At 39.8% G+C, this 19,911-nt stretch overlaps 1 protein-coding gene across 2 annotated transcripts in view; it reads right to left on the bottom strand.

Annotated features, from left to right (window-relative positions):
• Positions 1-19,911, bottom strand: part of TTC6 (tetratricopeptide repeat domain 6) — a 174,676-nt gene that overhangs the window by 45,827 nt on the left and 108,938 nt on the right. For both annotated transcript variants that reach the window (XM_040333738.1, XM_040333739.1), the window contains exons 21-24: positions 17,895-18,046; positions 14,447-14,578; positions 3,198-3,347; positions 239-379 (exon numbers count right to left, since the gene is read on the bottom strand). In XM_040333738.1, the coding sequence (XP_040189672.1) occupies positions 239-379; positions 3,198-3,347; positions 14,447-14,578; positions 17,895-18,046 (575 nt within the window). The remainder of the gene's footprint in view (positions 1-238; positions 380-3,197; positions 3,348-14,446; positions 14,579-17,894; positions 18,047-19,911) is intronic.

Raw genomic sequence — 19,911 nt, 5'->3', positions numbered from 1 at the left:
CAGTAAGAAAAGCAATTTAGTGCAGGACCAGCACATTCATCCTAGCCAGTGAGTACACATAATGAATTCTGTACTTCTAGAAGAACACACAATTCATCGACTGAAACTCAGGTCTTCGGAAACCTCAGTAAATATAAAAGGTATAAATTAAATAAAACTTAATGTGTCTTGATTACTTTGATAGAAAGCTTCAGGGATCTGAGCTGGTAAAAGGGTATGTGAAGATACAGAGTCTCACCTTTATGTAGTACTTTAATGCTCCTCTGTAGAGATAAGCTCTTACGCTGTGTGGCTGTACTTTGATTGCAGCATTGCAGTTCATGATAGCTTTTGAGTATCTCTTTCTGAATCCATAGAACGCTGCTCGACACAAATAGGCCTGCATTAGGAAAGTACATTATCTAAGTAAGTGGAAAGCGAACAGCTGAGCCTGGCACTTATCAATAAATGAACAAACTGTGCCCCAACTAGAAATCATATACAAAGCAAAAGCTGCACATCACTTATATTTTTTTTCCAGAAAGCTTTATTGTAACATGGGTGAGTTCAAAACATGAACTTTAAGCACGCTGCCCTCCTCAAGACCCTGCTCCCTCTCACTAACGCATTTCACCACAACAGGGGCGGGGCTTAATCTTTTATCATGCAGGGCCTTGTGGAGGGCAATCTGCTTAGACTTGATATTGTGAATCCATCCAATACAGTTTTCTAAAGAAAATGAAAAAAAAGAAAGACATAGGTGATATGGGTCTCTTTCTATTTGAATTTGCCAAGTTAGGGAATGACTGTTTAGTTAGCACCCATGGTAGTTGAGCTAGAAGACTACGGTGGTATTGTGTATTCATATTTATATACAAAGCACACAATTGCATAATTTACTCATCCAACAGTGAGGCCTCGTACACACGGCCGAGGAACTCGACGTGCCAAACACATCGAGTTCCTCGGCCAGTTCAGCACTGAAGCCGCCGAGGAGCTCGGCGGGACGAGAGCTCCCATAGAACAACGAGGAAATAGAGAACATGTTCTCTATTTCCTCGTCGAGCTCCTCGTCGGCTTCCTCGGCCGAAAGTGTACACACGACCAGTTTCCTCGGCAGAATTCAGCCAGAAACTCGGTCGGAAGCTGAATTCTGCCGAGGAAACTGGTCGTGTGTACGGGGCCTCACAGTAATATCCACTTACATATTTAGCACAGTTGATAAGAGAACTATGGGCAGAGTGTTACTTTGTCACCCATATGGCCAGAGAACAATATTGAGATAATTAAATTTATGGGTATCTATACGCTAGGCTTTCTGCTACAACTTACCTCCCAAATCTTGGTAATGGTACCATATGCCGGACAGTATTTACATCTTCTATGATTTGTATATTGTGTATTCATATGTTTTTTTTTATATTTTTGTATTGTATAATATTTCTATATATTTGTAATAAATCAATATATTTTTTATATATTTTAAAGCTTTTTTTTAGGTTTTTTCGAATACTTTCAATAATTACGGGATGATGGCAACTACATGCCGTTATATATGAGTTGGTTTTTTTCTACTGGGTATCTATACGCTACAGTAAAATTCCTTGAATCCATCATTCACAGGGCCATATTAGTCCTTGTTTCTCAAACGGGCTATTGGACTGCTACAAAATATATATTATATAATAAAAACTGTAACTAGTATTGTTTCTCTTTCTTTCTTCCATCTCAGAAAAAATGGTTTTGAATTAAATGTGCCAGTTTCTATTGTTGACTTGTTCATTAAAGGTGTAGGCTTCACGTCTATCAACTTGATTTGCACTTCACTACCTAATGAGTCACTGACTTGAAACACAATGACAGCCAGGGGAGACTGGAAAGTCTACACATCTGTCCTGTAATCAGCAAATACCTAAATCTGCAAATTAAACACAAAATAACTTTCCACCTCATAAAGATGTCCTCCACTGATGGCAAGATGTGACTTGCCATCAGTAATCCTGTCCATAGCCTCATCCACGCTAGAGTCTTTCATATAGATCCTATGAAAATATCAGCATTTGCAAAAGTGGATGTTTGCATGCTGCATGGCATATCCTGTTCCTTGTGACTGTGATCAGACCTGGCCGCTGGCTTCTCAAGCATTAGGGCAGAGGTCTCCAAACTTTCTAAACAAAGAGCCACATTTTTGTCTTTCAGGATTTATGGGGGTCAGACTGTGGCTGGTGGGAGTAAAAAATGCCCTGATATCAATGGGGGTAAGCAATACACTATAATTGGTTTTACTGGAAGGAATAGTGCCCCATTGTTGGTATCAGTTGTTGGAATAGTGTCCCATTGTTGGTATCAGTTGGAGGAATAGGGCCCCAATTGTTATCAGTGGCATGAATGGTGCCAAATTGTTGGAGTCATTGGGAGGAATGGTGCCCCATCATTGGCATCAGTGGGAGGAATAGTGCCCGAAGGGCCACATAAAGGCAAGAAAAGGGCCACAATTTGGAGACCACTGCATTAGCCAATTTATCATGAAAGTCTAGGGAGTCTATATATGTGTGCCCGTGCATCTAGGGTTTTAATGGGGGCTACAGAGCAGATAAGGGGAGTGTACATAAACATTACTAGTATGTTATGGCAGCAAAGGCTTCCTGCAATGCAGCAGGAACACATTTTGCATTTGATTTGCTGATGATAGGTGCAAAAAAGTACACTAGTCCATATGGAAAAGTGGAGACAATTGGATTAAGGACCCACTTAAGTCTACGGGGGTTCACTGCACAGGTGTGACCAGTGGTGAAGATTTCCACATGGGGGCTGTAAAAAATCTCCCTGCTCATTATAGTCATACGCATCGAGGCCCATGGGTAAGACTGTGTTTATAAGCATTTTTTATTATTATTAATAATAATAATAATAATAATATTAATAAGTAGGCAGCTGAGTTGGATATTTCTAGATTACAGGACTAGGGAGAATGGGCTGTCCATCTTTTACTAAAAGTGAACTTGTCTTTTATCTTCAACTGTTATCTGTCAATGCTGTCAATGCCTGCTTCTACCTTCACTCTTTCTCTCTCTGCACCTCAGCTGCCTGTATTGACGCCTGGAGTATTTTCAGTCACCTGGAAGTCAAGACTATTTCTTCAAAGTGCCAGATAATGGTTTGCAGAAATTTACAGAACAGAACATTTCTTATTTATGGAATATTTAGGGTTATTTTACCTGGAAATGTGTTGGGTTGATTTCAAGAGCCCTGTTGAAGTCCTGCACACAGCCGGCTTGCTGTAGACGCATACGGCACAATCCACGCTGATAATAAGCATCACAATAACCTGAACGGGTTTTCACAGCGCTAGTCAGAGCCTCAAGTGCCTGAAACCCCAGGAAGCTGATGTCAGAAGCTAGCAATGCAATATACTCAATATGTGATAACTTATACCTAGTTAAGTTAAGATAAAAGAGCACTAGATACAGTCATACAAAGTAAAATTTCACCAAAAAATAGAGAGAATTATAAAACTGCTTTCTGTATGTGGCATGTAAAAAAAAATTGCATTGTTAGAAACGAGAAAACAAAAATATGTATATGCAATATGATTGTTTTCCTAAATAATTTTTTTTTTTAATTCTTGACATAAATAAAGAACATATATACAAAACCACTATATATTGTCATTAATAATCACCCAATTCCTACTTCTAGACACACCGTACTTAGAGGGTCACATATTCACTTTTATTGAGACTTGGCTGACTTCCTGAGCACTAAACCCCTTGAAAGACACTGCCAACATCATCTGCTAAATTTCTTTTGCCCTAAATGGTTGATGATAGAAAATGACTAGATATTTCATTTTAGTGCAGATACGATATGAAAGCTTAAGAATACATATAAGATAACATACAAGATAACTTGTATCCTTCCATTAATTTAGTGAACAATGAATTATATGGGGAAACGCATTTATGAAGTACAGAATTCTACATTCTTTTTTTTTTTGTTTACAAACTTTTATTGCAGGAGATAGAGAGCGGTACATAGTTGGTTATATATAAAGATACAGCATAATTATAAAAGATGTGGTAAGTTCATATCAGAAACAGAAATATAATATGACACAGCAAAGCAATTGGGGTTGACAGGCTTTACTTAGAGATGGGAAAAAACCATGGAGGATCTTGAAAGAATATTGAGGGAAGCCATGTTAAAAAGAATGTGGTATAATAAAGAAATTAGTTTGTATTAAAAAAGAGAGGTGAATATTCAGACCAGGGGGACCATTTATTGTTGAAAATGTGCATGGTGTTTTGTAGCGTATGGGAGATTTTTTCCATCAAATTTATCTCGTTAATCCTGTGTTTGAGTGGATTTAGGAGTATTATTGGAGATTTCCATTGAGATGCAATCAGCCAGTGTATGGCTACACATAAAGTATGGATGAGTCTCATATGGCATGTGGAAAGGTCCGTGATGGGGGAGAAAAGTAAACAGTTATGTATTGTGAGGGTGATTGGGTTGTCTGAAATTTTAGAGGCAAAACTTTCAAGCTGTGACCAAACATTCTTAACCTTATCGCAAGACCAAAAAATGTGGGGGAAAGAACCCGAATCATCGCAACCTCTAAAGCATGAGAAGGGGATTGAGGGAAAAATGGCGTGGAGTTTGGTTGGGGTATAATACCATCTGATAAACACTTTTAGGGCTGTTTCCTTGATTGCAATAGATCTGGTGCATTTGTGTAAATTGGTTATACAGTTGTCCCAGTTTACTGGGGAGTACGTAAAGTTAAGGTCTTGTTCCCATTTTAGCATATATGATAATTTATTGGGCTCTGTGTTGTTAGACATGATGAAATAAAGTTCTGAGATGAAGCCTTTCATCCTGGGGGAATCGCGACAGAGTTTTTCAAAATGAGAGGGGGATTGGGTGTTTGTGGTTTTGAAGTGAGTTTCGAAAAATTGTTTGATAAGGATGAAATTATCGAATTCCGAGTCCGGAATCTGATATTTAGCTTTCAGGGTGGAGAAGGAGATGAAGTTTGTACCTATAATAAATTTGTTAAGTGTAGTGAGGTTTTTAGTCTTCCACCATGAAAGGTCTATTGGGGAGTTTTGTATGAATTTTGGGTCTCCTATGAATGTAGCAAACGGTGGGGATTTAGAGACCAGGTTATATTTACCATTATGGAGCTTCCATAAGTGATAAGAATGTGCTACAATTTGGTTAAGGGAATTTAGGGATGGAATTGAGATTTTATTTCCCCAGAGAATACCTGAGATGGTGAACGGGGATATTGAGGATTTCTCGAAAGCTATCCATGGGATCTTGGAATGCGGGATGTGCCATTGTGCTGTTTGGGTCCATCTTGCTGAAAGGTAGTATAGCCAAAGGTCTGGGAGGCCGAGGCCGCCAGATCTCTGAGATTTGTGCAAGACTTGTCTAGGAGAACGGGGGTGGGAGTCAGACCAAACAAATTTGTTAATATCCGATTGGAATTTGGTGATAAGGGATTTATTAATTCTAATGGGGAGTGCTCTAAATAGATAAAGTAATTTTGGGAGGAGTGTCATTTTAATCGCTGTGATTTTACCGAGGAAAGAGATCTTGAAAGATTTCCACATTTTAAGTGTCGTCCTTAATTTTTGAAACATCGGGATGTAATTTTTACTTGCAAGGTCATCAAGATTAGGGGTGAGATAAATACCTAGGTATGGGAGAGAATCTGGGGTGTAAGAAAATTCGAAGGAGGAGCGTATGGAGCCTAATTCTAGTGGGGGGATGTTGATGGGCATGCCTATTGATTTTGAGACGTTGACTGTGAGGCCTGATATGGATGCAAAATTGTTTAGGGTTTGTAGAAGGTTAGGAAGTGTATTGACCGGTTGTGTGAGGAAGAGTAGCATGTCATCTGCATACATGCTTAGTTTATATGTATCGGGTCCAGATGAGTAACCTTTAATATTAGGGTTGGTGAGGATTGCTGTGGAAAGTGGTTCAATTGCTAGTGCAAAAAGTAAAGGGGAAAGGGGACAGCCCTGTCTAGTACCTTTGCCTACTTTAAAAAACTCAGAGTTACAGCCCGGGAGACGTATTCTGGTGGAGGGATTATGGTAGAGTGCATGAAATGCGTGTAAGAATTCGCCAGTGAAGCCATATTTATGTAGAACATTGTCCAAAAATGACCAATGCACACTGTCGAAGGCTTTGTTTATATCAAGGCTGAGTAACAAAACAGGGTTGGAATGTATCTTGGCATCCTGGATTATATTTGTGACTAGTCTGATGTTATCTGTGATTTGTCTTCCGGGGATGAAGCCTGATTGGAAGGGGGAAATGAGAGTAGGGATAATAGAGGAAAGTCTGTTAGCTAGAAGTCTACTAAATATTTTAAGGTCATTATTTATGACAGAAATTGGTCTGTAATTTTGGGGGAGAGTATGGTCTTTGTTGGGTTTTGGGATCAAGGACATGTTGGCGAGTAGCATCTCGTCTGGGAAGTGATCGCCTTTTAAGATGCAATTAAAAAGTTTCTTCAAGTGTGGGACTAGGATCTGAGAATATTGTTTGTAATAAAGTGATGAGAATCCATCTGGGCCTGGGGCGGAATTTTTCTTAAGTGTTTTGATAATTTGTTCTAGTTCTTCGTCTGAGCATGGCATGTTAAGGTTGTCTATTTGTGTTTGATTGAGTTTAGGGAAGGGGAGATTGTTCAACCACGTGGATGGTAGAGTGGGTGGGGAGGGTTTTGGAGCAGAGAGAAGGTCAGAGTAAAATTTTGTGAATATCGAAAGTACTTCTTTTGGGTGTGTGACCACTTGGTTCCTGTTATTCTTGAGTTTGTAGATATGTGACGGTTTGAGGGATTGATTGAGTTTACGGGCGAACATTGCTGAATATGAGTTGCTGGAGAGAAGAAATCTAGCTTTCGACCATCTGAGTGATTTTTCTGCTTTAAGGGAAAGCAGTGTGTCAAGCTCGTTGCGTTTAAGAGAGATGGTTTTAAGGACAGCAGGGTCATGTGAATGTGTATGGATTTTGTATAGGTTATGAAGGTCTTTCGTGAGGGAGATGATTTTTTCAACATTATTTCTGTTACGTTGGGCTGCGCGTCTAATCAAGTGGCCTCTGATTACTGCTTTGTGAGCTGACCAGAGAGTGGCTGCAGAAGTTTCAGGAGTGTCATTCAGGGAAAAGTATTCTTTAATCTCTGTGTCAATTCCTTGTTGGTGGTTAGGGTCTGTTAAAAGGGATTCATTCAATCTCCAAGAATAGGAGGTGGGGGAGAGACCTATGAATTTTGTGGTAAGGGTGACAATATTGTGATCCGACCAGGAGCAAGGATGAATATCGGCGCCAAGGGAATTAGCTAGAATTATTGGGGTGCAGAAAAGGTGATCAATTCTTGAGTAAGAATCGTGTGGGTGTGAATAAAAGGTGTAGTCTCTTGCACCTATGTTCAAGGCTCGCCAAGAGTCTATCAACTGGAGGTTAAATAGAAGAGAGGAGGTTGACTTGGAGAAGGATTTAGAGTTTAACGTTTGTTTGCTTCTGTCTAAGTTGGGTTGTGGAACCGAGTTAAAGTCTCCGCCTAGTATGATATGTGGGGAATGAAATTGTTGTAGTTTATTAAGAAAGTGTGTAAAGAATGCTGTTTGGGAATCGTTAGGGGCGTAAATGTTGGCTATGGTAATGTCTTTGCCTGAGAGAGTGCCTTTAAGAATAATGAATCTGCTCTCTTGGTCCTTGTAAACTTGTTGTATCTCTATAGGGAAAGAGTGGTGAAAGAAGATGGCGACTCCTTTGGTTTTTGAGGAGAAAGATGTGTAAAAGGATTGGTTAAAGGATTTATTAAAGAAAGTGGGGTGAGAGTCATTTAAGAAGTGTGTTTCTTGTAACATCACTATTTTAGCGTCTAGTTTCTTGTATTGGAAGAAGGCCTTTTTCCGTTTGTTAGGTGAGTTAAAGCCTTGGACGTTGTGTGAGATTATTTTAATGGTCATAGTGTTTTACTAGGTGGAGGGTGTATCAGCAGGAAAGGTTGTATGCAGTAGGTACCAGGAAGGTTTGAGGCGAGCTGTATATAGGAAAAATGATAGAACCGGGGCTGTGTCATGTGTAAATAAAAGTTGTAGATTGAGTTAGTTTCTGTAGGAGATTTGAAAAGTTTAAGGATGAAGGGTGTACCGCTATTATAAAGTTGTATCAACAATAAGTCAAATGGAACCTTGTTCCAATGTAAGAAAATTTTAAACTGAAAAAAATATATGGGGTTGAGTGGACCAATGGCCACCAACCGACAGAGAAGTAACATTAGACCAATTGGTCCAAAACTCAGCCTTGATAGCCGACCAATGCGAGACAAGACAGAAAAAAAGACTAGTATTAAACAAAAAGATGAAAAAAAAATATTATTCTCGCGATTGAGAAGGCTACGGGAGCTCCAACAGGGGGGAGGGAGCCCTTGGGCCGAGAGGGGGAAAACCATGGCGACGTAGAACGGGGGTCACCCGATATTAAGAAAAATGATGAACCTGTGAAAAAGGCATAGGAGATATAACTGTGATATACATGTCAGAAAGTCTCAATTGACTGTGAGAACAGTATGCAGATCAAGCTTAACATTGGTCAAATATACCTGCAAAAATAACAATATAGCATTACAACTGGGTATGTATAATTTCGTGGGGAGGTTTGAGAGTAGCGTAGTATATCTCGTGTAATAGATTCGTCGAGTAAGTGAAGGAGAGAAGGGAGAGAGGAAAAGAAAAGAGAGAGGTAAGAGAGCAAAATATAGAGACAAAATACAAAGTACTGAGTATGTAAATATATTAAAGTGCAATACCCAAAAAAGGTCAGTAGGTGTCAGTCTCCAACCACTGGGTGAAAGATAATATGGTAGAGGGAAGGTACTTGAGTCAGGATAAATATTCGGGTCTGCAGGGGAATTATATGCAGCATAACAGCAGGACATCCGCAGAATCCCATTACACAATATCAAGGAGTTTATGTCTCTTGAATGGGGTTGGTTTTATATAAAATAAAAAAAATTTTTATATATAAAAAATTACATAAATAATAAAAAAAAAGAATGAGATGGGAGAAAAGAAGAGAGAAGAGAAAAAAGGACCGGGAGAACAAGGAAAATAAAATAAAAGAATCTAAGAGTGGAGCCCACACAGCGGGTACCACCGTGGAGAATATACCATGTCAGTGCGACCAACCTCCGTAATTCCCCTAGATAGGTCTTCATGAGGTATTATGTGAATATCAGTCTAAACATCAACTCTGTGCAGTATGTGACAATGAACCACAATACAATGTACTAGGAGAAGTCAGGAAAGCATGCTGTACGAGAATTAAACACAATATATGTAAGATTTAACATTAAGAGGGATTAAGCAGAATGTACATATGCAGGCGTGTGTAATACTAGAAAGGAACTGTAGGTGTCAGTAGAGTGCCACTGAATGTAAAAAAAAAGTAAGCTAGAAAGGTGATTGAAGAAGAGGAGAGACTGATGTAATTGAGAAAAAAAAAAAAAAAAAAAGAAAAAAAAAGGGAAAAATAGGTCCTGTAAGTGCGAAGAAGACTTGGATCTCATACTAGCCATATTATTGTCCAGGTGCTAGTAGGGAGATAGGGTCCAGATCACACACAAAAAAAAAAAAAAAAAAAAAATATCAAAAAGGGGTGAAAAGACCTACTGTATTCAGGAGGTTTGCAAGAAAATTGTAGTTCTTGGAATTAAACAGAGTCAGTCTGATGAAACTTTGAGCCTGAGGGAAAAAAGGGAATTAGGCATCTTTATAATAATAAAAGTTAATTAAAACGAAGAACAGCAGGGTCCTGCCTGACCCCCCTCCTGCCTGCACGGGACGCAGGGGTATTCCAAATCTGGGTCGGGCGGGAGAAGGCAGGGGTGCGAGGGATATTAACTGCATCCAACAGACCCAGCTTGACTAAAATGTCCTGGCCTTCAGCAATAGTGGTCGCAATATATGTGGAGCCATTATGAGGGATGATCAACTTAAATGGAAAGCCCCATCTATATCTGATCCTCGCTGAGGAGAGGATTGAAGTGATTTCTTTCATCTTTCTGCGTCTGTCTAAGGTTGCTTGGGAGACATCTGGATAGATCTGTAAGTGAATTCCATCTTGTGTGATGTTTCTTATGGCTCTTGCAGCGCGCATTATTTCTTCCTTGACTAAAAAGTCTTTCATACAGAGAATTATATCTCTAGGGGGTTTGTCAGGGGGTGGTTTGGCTCTTAGGGCACGATGAATGCGGTCACACGTGAATGTACTGGGATTTTGTTCTGGAAGCAGGGAGGAGAACAGCTTATTGGAAAATGGCAGAAGATCTGTGACTGTCTCTGGGACCCCCCTGATCCTAATATTAGATCTCCTATTACGGTTTTCCAAATCTTCTAAATGCTCTTGTAGTTGGGAGAAGGCAGAGGATAAAGAGTCATGTTCCCTGGAGAGGTCATTAAAAGCAATAGACAATTCGTCATGCTTATTCTCCAACAAGTCTGTTCTGGATCCTAGGGCTGCTATTTCTTGGGATAGTGTGCTGGTGGATTTCTGTAACTCAGCCTGAAACTTGATGAGAAGTTTTGAGCACATGGTGTCTAGGCTAGCATTAAGATCCTCTTTAGTAAGTGTGGAGTACTCACTGTGAGTGGATGGATCCGGATTCCAAAGCAGCTGGGATGGATGCTGAGCTGGTGAGGAGGGGGATGAAGAGGGCTGTGTGTTGGCGCCCTTATTCGCCATCTTGCCACGCTCCTGCGACCTCAGGCAGTAATGGGTCAGGTTGTGGAGGGGTTTACAGCTCCGCCGTGATTTCTTCCTATTCGGCTGCATACACAGGGTGATGCTGGCGGGGGTGCCGATATCTGTGTTGTTTTTTAGGTGATTTTAGCCCCGGGACAGCGGGATTCCTCCGTTCTAGGAGAGGAGCTCTCACCAGAAGCGACCGCTCAGCTCCATGTCGCGCATGCGCCCCCAGAATTCTACATTCTATAGAGTAATCATCCTTAGCAGTGTGATAGTAAGAATAAAATGAATGTGCTGTCCATGGTGCTGAAATTGTTTTTGCAGCATCTAGATAGCTCAAGCAGGAGGTCTCAGGACAGGCAGAAGACAGAAATAAAAAAAACAGTTGTAACCAAAGGCAACTGAATGTAGCTGATATTCAGGGTTAGGGGGACTATTTTGTAGTCAGAAGTAAATGCGCAATACAAGGTTGTAAACGGGTAACAAGATCCAAATTCACAATAGCAGCCTGTTAGGTCAAGACAATTTTAATCAGATACTCTGGGAATACCCAAATTCAAATTAAACTGTGCTACCTAGTGTCAGGTGTGCAGCTGCAATGTAACAACATGCTGAATATCTTCCAGAAGATGGCGCAGGTCTAGCTAAATCAGGTTTGAACACTGTTCACTATACTGAGACAATTAATATGCAGTCATAGTAATTTGGTGGAAAATGTTCATACAGGTGGATCTCATTAGAATATCATCACGAAGTTGATTTATTTCAGTAATTCAATTAAAAAAGTGAAACTCATATTTTGATATATATATATATTCAGGGCTATTTTTCAGCAGGAACGCAGGGGAACGCAGTTCCGGCACCTCCTGGACTGACTGTATGTAATGGCAAGGGGTGCTGGGGTGTGCTGCAAGGTATTGATACTTACTGGTGGGGATCTATTTTTGCAGGGGGGGTCTATTGTTGCTGGGGGGGTCTTATGTTGCTGGGGGGTCAGTTGTTGCTGAAATAGATCTACTGTTGGGAGAGGGGTATATTGTTGTTGGCAGCCAGAGAGTCTATTAATGCTGGCTGTGCGGAGATCTGTTGATGCTGCTGGGAGTCTATTGTTGCTGGGGGGGATAATTTGTTGTGGTTGGTCCATTGTTGTTATGGGGATCTATTGTTGCTGGCTGCAGGGGATCTATTTTACTATTTTTCTTGATATCATTACCAAATTCCATACAAATTACTTAGCACCACAAAATGTTACTTGGTTCTATATTGTCTAAAAGGTGCAGTACAGGGAGGTGTGTAGGGGTGGGGAAAATGGGTGACTTGGAAAGAGGGAGTTCTTGAATCTATTGTCTGAGAAAAAAAGCCTTGGATATATTTCAAGCATTTCTTTCTTCTAATTTTGATGATTACTTTACGGCTTACAGCTAGTGAAAACACAAAATTCAGGATCTCAGAAAAATTGAATATTACATAAGACCAATAAAAAAAGGACTTTTAATACAGAACTGTTGGCTTACTGAAAAGTATGTCCATATAGAGTATAGTATGCACTCAATACTTGTCCGGGGCTTCTTTTGCAGGAATTACTGCATCAATGTAGAGTGGCATTGAGGCGATCAGCCTGTGGCACTGCTGAGGTGTTATGAAAGCCAAGGTTGCTTTGATAGTGGTCTTTAGCTTGTCTGAATTGTTGGGTCTGTTGTCAATCAAGCACAGTGATACCAATAAAATTAAACCAGGTATTGGTACTTTTGTCAGTATGGGCAGGTGCCAAGTCCTGCTGGAAAATGAAATCAGCATTTCCATAAAGCTGGTCAACAGAGGGAAGCATGAAGTGCTCTATAATTTTGTGGTAGAGGGCTGCGCTGACTTTGGACTTGATAAAACACAGTGGACCAACACCCGCAAATGACATGACTCCCCAAATTATTACAGACTGTGGAAGATTTTGCATTAAATTTGGAAATCAAGGTCTCGAGTCTGGAGAAGGAGTGGAGAGGCACAAAATCCAAGTTGCATGAGGTCCAGTTTGAAGTTTCCACAGTCAGTGATGATTTGGGGAGCCATGTCATCTGCTGGTGTTGGTCCACTGTTTTATCAAGTCCAAAGTCAGCGCAGCTCTCTACCAGGAAATTCTAGAGCACTTCATGTATTGTCAAGAGGAAAATGAGAGTCTCCAGACCCAACAATGCAGAGGAGCCGAAGGCCGCTATCAAAGAAACCTGGGCTTCCATAACACCATTTATACAAAAGGAGCCCCGGCCAAGTATTGAGTGCATACTATACTGTACATTGACATACTTTTCAATAAGCTAACATTTCTGTATTAAAAATCTTTTTTTTATTGGTCTTATGTAATATTCAAATTTTCTGAGATACTGAATTTTGGGTTTTCACTAGCTGTAAGCCATAATTATCAAAATTAAAATAAAGAAATGCTTGAAATATATCACTCTGTGTAACACATCTATAAAAAGTTTCACGTTTTGAATTGAATTACTGAAATGAATTAACTTTTTGATGATATTCTAATTTTATGAGATGCACCTGTATATGGGCTAACTATCAGCATATCAGGTTAAACTATTTCTCTTAGCCAATAATTGTATAGGTTCCTCCAAAGGTACCATATTGGTTTTCAGTCAATTGTTAGATATTGTTTAAAAGTTTTCAGACTTTTGTTTCATATATGTTTTTACTATATGCATACAATCTATATTTTACAAATAAAACATTTAAAAGACGACAAAAGATTCCCAGAGTTCTATGAATTAGCTAAGGAGAGCAACACAGTAATTACCCCCTTGCAGGTATACTGAGCCATCTACAAAAAGATGAATAATGTTGTGTGCGGTTCACAAATTTCACCTTGAGCTATTGACACCTGTAAACAGACTTTTTTCAATAGAGAGGTAAATAAAGATTAAGGCGTTAAAAGGAGTGTAAAGCTCCAAATACTGGCTCAAAAATTAATAAAAAAAAAATATGCAATATTTAATTTTTGCCTGGCACAAAAAAAAAAAAAATCTACAATTTTATTTTAAGCCATCACTATAATTCTATAATAAAATATGCATAAAACCACTATTCCCTCCTTTTATTGGTGGCCATGCGTGCTTCAAAAAATTACTGATTCCTTTTTCGATCAATCTTCTCAGATAAGAATAATCAATCTATGGTTAACAACCCTCTCAATTGATATGCCACACACACAGGGAAATCGATTTCTCTCCCCAACTCAAGCGTCTAAGTTATGGAAACATGGTATTAAAGCTAACCTGTTGCTTTGCATAGCTATACTTTAGGCGATTCCAGAAATCAAGGTCACTAGAGGATTGCCAGGGGTGTACTAGAGCCAAGTTATTCCTTTTTTAACTTCATGCAAAATAACATTTCATTATAGTATATCTTTAACTTTTATCCCAAAAGCTGCTAAACATTTCACATTATGTTGCTGAGTTTTCTCTCAATTAAAAAGATCAGCTAAGTAGACTTTCACTGAACCTCATAACACACTTTTCAAACTTTTTTTTGCAGTGTTAATGTGTTCCAAAAAACACTTTAGGTGTAAGTGTAATGTAAGTGCTATTCCTCACAGTCTGTGACGTATATAGTTATGCAACAGCATCACAGTAATTTGTATAAGGCAAAATACAGCATCCAAAATCTGGCAGTGTCTCTGTGGTCTGCTTACCTGTAAGAACTTGAACTGCTCCATGTAACAAATACCCAACAGGTAGAAGATCTCTGCCCTGTCAGAGGTGGATGACCTCTCATCTGAATGACCCATTATTTCCAGAGCCTGTCTAAAGCTTTCCGCTGCATCCTATTAAAATTATGCAAATCAAACATTTTTATGAAACAGAGCATAGATGAAGCATAAAGACTCAATTCTGTTCTGCTTCAGCAATGGGTAACTACAGCATGTTCAAGTGTATTGGCACTAGCATAAAGCTATATCAGAAGTTTACGCATTCCTGCAGTTGTTTTTTTTTGTTGTCTGTGTCCAATTGATATGATTTCATTCACTTCCTGTCTTAAAGACACAACTGGAAGTGAGAAATAATCCTTCCAAAGGGAGGGGGACATTGTCTCTAAAACAAATGTCACCAGACAAGTGCCCCTATTGGAGTTTCTCCCTCTATTCTTGCATGGGGGACAACATATCTTGAATTTCCCATTGCTTTCTGTCCAAAGACAGTGATCACCAAGACAATTAGACCCCTTTCACACTGGGGCCATGGCCGCGTGAGCGCTAAAGTGCTGCTCGATTTGGGACATTTTTTGTCTGCTAGCGGGGCGCTTTTAACCCCAAAAAAGGGGTCAAAAACTCCAGTTTTGCAGCGCTTTCAAAAAGCTTTTAAGGCGCTTTCAAAGTGCTGCCCATTCATTCTAATGAAAGATGCTGCTTGCAGGACTTTTTCTAACGTCCTGCAAGCGGTAAACATGTGCATTTGTTTTCGTCCGAATGCATTTTGTCCGAATTTCAGGTATTTACGTTATCGTTTTAACAAACGAAAACGAATGCGCAGAATACGAAAACCGAAAGATCCAACATAAACAATTGCTTTATTTTCTTTTTCGTTGCAACAACAGTTCGATATTCGATTCGAGATTCGACATGACGCTGACAATAGTAATCTGTGTCTATCAAACCTTAACTCTATTAGTCCAATATTATTCTACATAGAGAGGAAAGATTCGACATAGAGAGAAAAGATTCGACATTATAGAGAGAAAAGATTTGATATTATAGAGAGAAAAGATCGCTGCTGGAATTGGGTGGAGGAAGTAAAATAAAAATAATGATGATGATGAATGTTATTGGCTGATTGTAACCAAAGAGGAGGAGCAGTAAAATAGCTAGAACTAACTTGACAATTCAACATGAGCGATGAAGATTCGACAACGCATCGAAAAACATACAAACGTTGAATCTGTCATTGAAGGCTTATGGTGTCTGTCGAAAGTTCTAAGAAGATTCGATGGAGCAGCTAAACTGTACGACGCCACAATCGTACATTTCCGGTCAAATGCTCGGCCCACAGGCTATAGAAAAATTCTAATGTTGGTTGACTAGTAAAAATAAATAAATTTAATTATTACTAGTCATACAACATTAGGATTCTACTATAGCTAGCTTGTAGGCGGAACATTCGACCGGAAATGTACGATCGCGGCATCGTACAGTTTCGCAGCTCCGTCTAATTTTCTTTGAACATTCGACAGACACCATAAGCCTTCAATGACAGATTCGACCTTAATTCATTCAGATTTTCAGACGAATGCAATTTCTAACGAAAAACAAAATTAATAAAAACGAATTTTCGGGAGTAACTATTTAAATTTATTTTTCGGACGAAAACGAAATTCGGAAAAAAATTTTTTTCAGTGTGCACATGTCTAGCAAGCGCACCACCCCGGTGTGAAAATACCCATTACAATGAATGGGCGGCAGTTTTCAGGCACTTTACAGGCACTATTTTTAGCGCTAAAATGCCTGAAACTGCCTCAGTGTAAAAGGGGTCTTAGAGAAGGCAAGTCTCCCCAGCAGGGACAAGGCAGCAATAATACCTGAAAAATATGTTAATCATTATGTATTCTATCCAAAACATAGAGCTGGGCGATTTTGGCTCCCAAAAAAACTGCAATTTAAAAAAAAAAACTTGATTCACTATTCGAATCAAGTTTTTTTCCCTGATGGACACAGCGCCGATCCAGCCTAGTCTGCCATGATCCTGGGAAAAGGTTGTGGACTGGGCCGAAGCCACGGCCTCGCCTAAAAACTTAGGACCGGCGCTCCACGGACTAGGCCAAAGCCGCGGCCTAGCCTAAAACATCCTGCCCACAGCTCGCCACGATCCTGGGAAAAGGCTGCGAGCGGTGTCTGGCCTTGCGGCCTTTTCCCAGGATCGCAGTGAGCTGCGGGCAGGATTTTTTAGGCGAAGCCGCGGCTTCGGCCTAGTCCGCGGAGCGCCAGTCCTATGTAAAAAAAATAAAATAAAAAATCAATTTGGTCAAAATCTTAATCGATTTGCCCTCGCAATTCGATTCAAGATTCAAATAGATTTTTTCCCCAGCCCTACCAAAACACACATGTGCTCACTCACATTTTCTAGACCGACACCGGCACCATTTCTCCAGACCAGCACCAAGTCTTTCCAGCAGTGCTGTGTAAGGACGCTCTGCAGCGTGTGTATCCCCGTGGCCGGCGCGCTCCAAGCCTTGGTTCCGTGCGGGCCAGCTGCAGGAAGTGACGTGTGACGTTTACCCAGAAGCCTCTACGCGTTTCACAGTTACCATTGTTTTTATCTATACTTTAATAAAGATCTCAATATATTGCGCAATGATCGGTTCTTTGCTTTCTATGAGAACTTGAGAATCACAAATAAGGAAATCCATGTGATGAATATTGGCATATCGGTTGAACAAACAGATTGGTTCCAAGGTGTGGAGTGGTTAACCCTAAGATAAACCAAAGGCGTTTTTACATCCTAGCTCTGGTGAGTGCCCACTTCAGAAGTTGGTGGTGGTAGCACAAATTGGTGGATTAGCAGCTACTTCTTTATAGCACGGATTCATAAATATGAGGATTTAAGTGACTACCTTTGAAGAGGTTCACTGGGACTTTGTTAAGAGCACGTTCTAATGATTTATATATGATAACCCCTATTTTTCATTTTTATTTTTATATTTTTTTCAGCAATTTTGTATTGGTTTTGTGTGATTTATTTCCTTGGGCACATGTGAATGTGCACACAGAGATTTTTATTTGCTCTAAAGTTTTGTTCACCAAAAATATTGTTATAATAACTCTAGTGTTCTAATAGCACTATAGTTTGCACAGTAGCACTATACTAACAATACATTGCAGGGTTGGCGCAGTTACCATTTCCTTTTTTTCACTATGTGCTAATGTACTGTTTATAAAAAAAATTGTTGGTTATCCTGTAAGGTCAACAACGTATTTACACTCTTTCATGCATGCTAATGACCCTTAAAGAATATGAAACATGAGGAAATAAAAAGTTATTGTAATTCAATATTGAATTAAACATTCTGGCTTCTGATGCAAATCCTTTTAATTTGTTTTCGCATACAGTGTTTTATTGCATTTAAATGAAGCATTTAATGATATTCACCTTGTTTTTCTTTGCCTTCATTTGTATTTTTCCTAAGAGGATCATCAGGGCCGGAGCTGGCTTCTGTTTATTGGCAGAAACCAGGCATTCAATGGCATTGTTGTATTGCCTGCGGAAGGACTGGACCAAGGCTTGCTGAACCGGTGAGGAACCTGATAAATGAATACATAATGTTTAAAGCTCCGTATAAGGCACTAGAGAAAAAAGGATTTTTGTTCTCTCTGTAAAATCCTTTTATGGGAGTAAAAAATAAATAAAAAAATGTTCTCTCTCCTGACTGAAGACAATTGAGCAACCTAGCTCTGAAAGCATGGGTGGAAGGACATAAAATAGCTTGAAGAAACAGTGAGTGAAAAGTAAACTGTCAGCCTTCACTACATCAAGGCAACAAAGAAAGATCTGCTTGGGGGGGACTGATGTCAGAGAAAGGAAAGGTAATATAATATAAATAGGACTCCTTACGGGACAGAAGGATGCAGTATGGGATAACAAAGTCAAGGAAAGGTCCTGAATCAGCGTAAACAGTAATCTTAATGACACACACAATACAACTTTTAAATCCCATGTTTGTACTGGGAGCTCAACAGGGGGAACAAAGAGTGTAACCTCTTGATTGAAAGTACAATTATTGAATTAGTTGAATCAATAATTAGCAAGAGGACTTTAAAAGGAACACAGAAAGACACCAAACACTTAATGTTACTAAGGACAAAGTGTTATTCTACCCCCAGATGGAGGAAAGAATGAGAACAGCCCATTGAAAAGGCATGTTGGGAAAACCCCACAGGCTCATGCCAGTGAAAATATTTTTTAATGTTCAATAAGAAATCTTGCTTGAGGTAGATTTACAATCTTTATGCATGTTCGGGATAATGAAATCTGAAATGTCCCTGATTTGAAAGCAGAGTTCCAACCACATTTCACACTTGGCTCCACACAGATCTTGTTTGCAGGCTAAAAACGTTTTGGCAGTTTTTTTTTAGTTTTTTTGGCCAACTTAACTTTTTAATGCCATATCTGTCCTCTTCCTGTGTACCTCGCGAGGTACGTCATTTCCAGAAGCGCATTGGCTCCTGGGAGATGAATGTCATCAATCCCAGGAGTCAATGGGCATCGCCAGCTGCTTGTTTTATTTCCTGGTTCCTTGATTGGTAGAAGAGGTTTCCATAGCAATGGGGCGGGAACTACCTCAGATTCCCCTATCGCTATGAAAACCTGGCCATCATGTAGTGGGGCGCCATTCCATCGCATTGCACATGTGCAAGATCGGGGAGGTGCATGCTGGGTAGCCAGCATGCACCGAATCCCGGAACAGAGACCCACAGTCTAAATGCTGCGTTTTACAGAAGAGGGGAAAAGTACGTTTTTAGTGCAGTGCAAAAACAAACCAGAGGACACTTTTGAAGATGGCTAATGGTAAACAAACGAGTGGTGACTATACAAGGGGTAGTTTTAGCGTTACCAAAAAAAATAAAAAAGACCGGAACTCCACTTTAAGAACTTGGGTTTAAAACAACCAGGCCATCAAACCCAGTGAATGAAAAAAACATGGTGGAAAATTAGAACCTAATGGTAACAGACCTGGTCAATCTAGTAACAGATGAATGGGGTTGCGGTAACACCTTCTCCAAAACCAATTCAGAGAATAGAGCAGAATGCCTTCGGTATTGATCCTACAATATAAGGAATACATGAGGGCACAGTGATCCCACAGTACCACCAGGGCATCTATTGCATCCGCTAGCAGATTTTGCAACCTGGAGACAACTCTGTACATTTTTTGTTGAACCAAGAAACTATCAGATCAACATCCAGCATCCCCAACACAGACATTATGTTCCAAAACACCTCTTGATGAAGAAACAATTCCCCAAATCCAGACTTTGTCTGCAGAGAAAATCTGCTTGCCAGTTTTTGCCTTGGGAATGTGAATCATGGAAATCATTACAACATTAAACTCTGCCAGGACAGAAAAGACTCTACACCTGATGCTGCTCCAATATTTCCAGTGCCCCCC

Source organism: Rana temporaria, chromosome 13 (assembly GCF_905171775.1).
Source record: "Rana temporaria chromosome 13, aRanTem1.1, whole genome shotgun sequence".
Lineage (NCBI taxonomy): Eukaryota > Metazoa > Chordata > Amphibia > Anura > Ranidae > Rana > Rana temporaria.
Note: the sequence above shows the minus strand (reverse complement) of the source record. Positions and strands in the feature narration are given on the sequence as shown.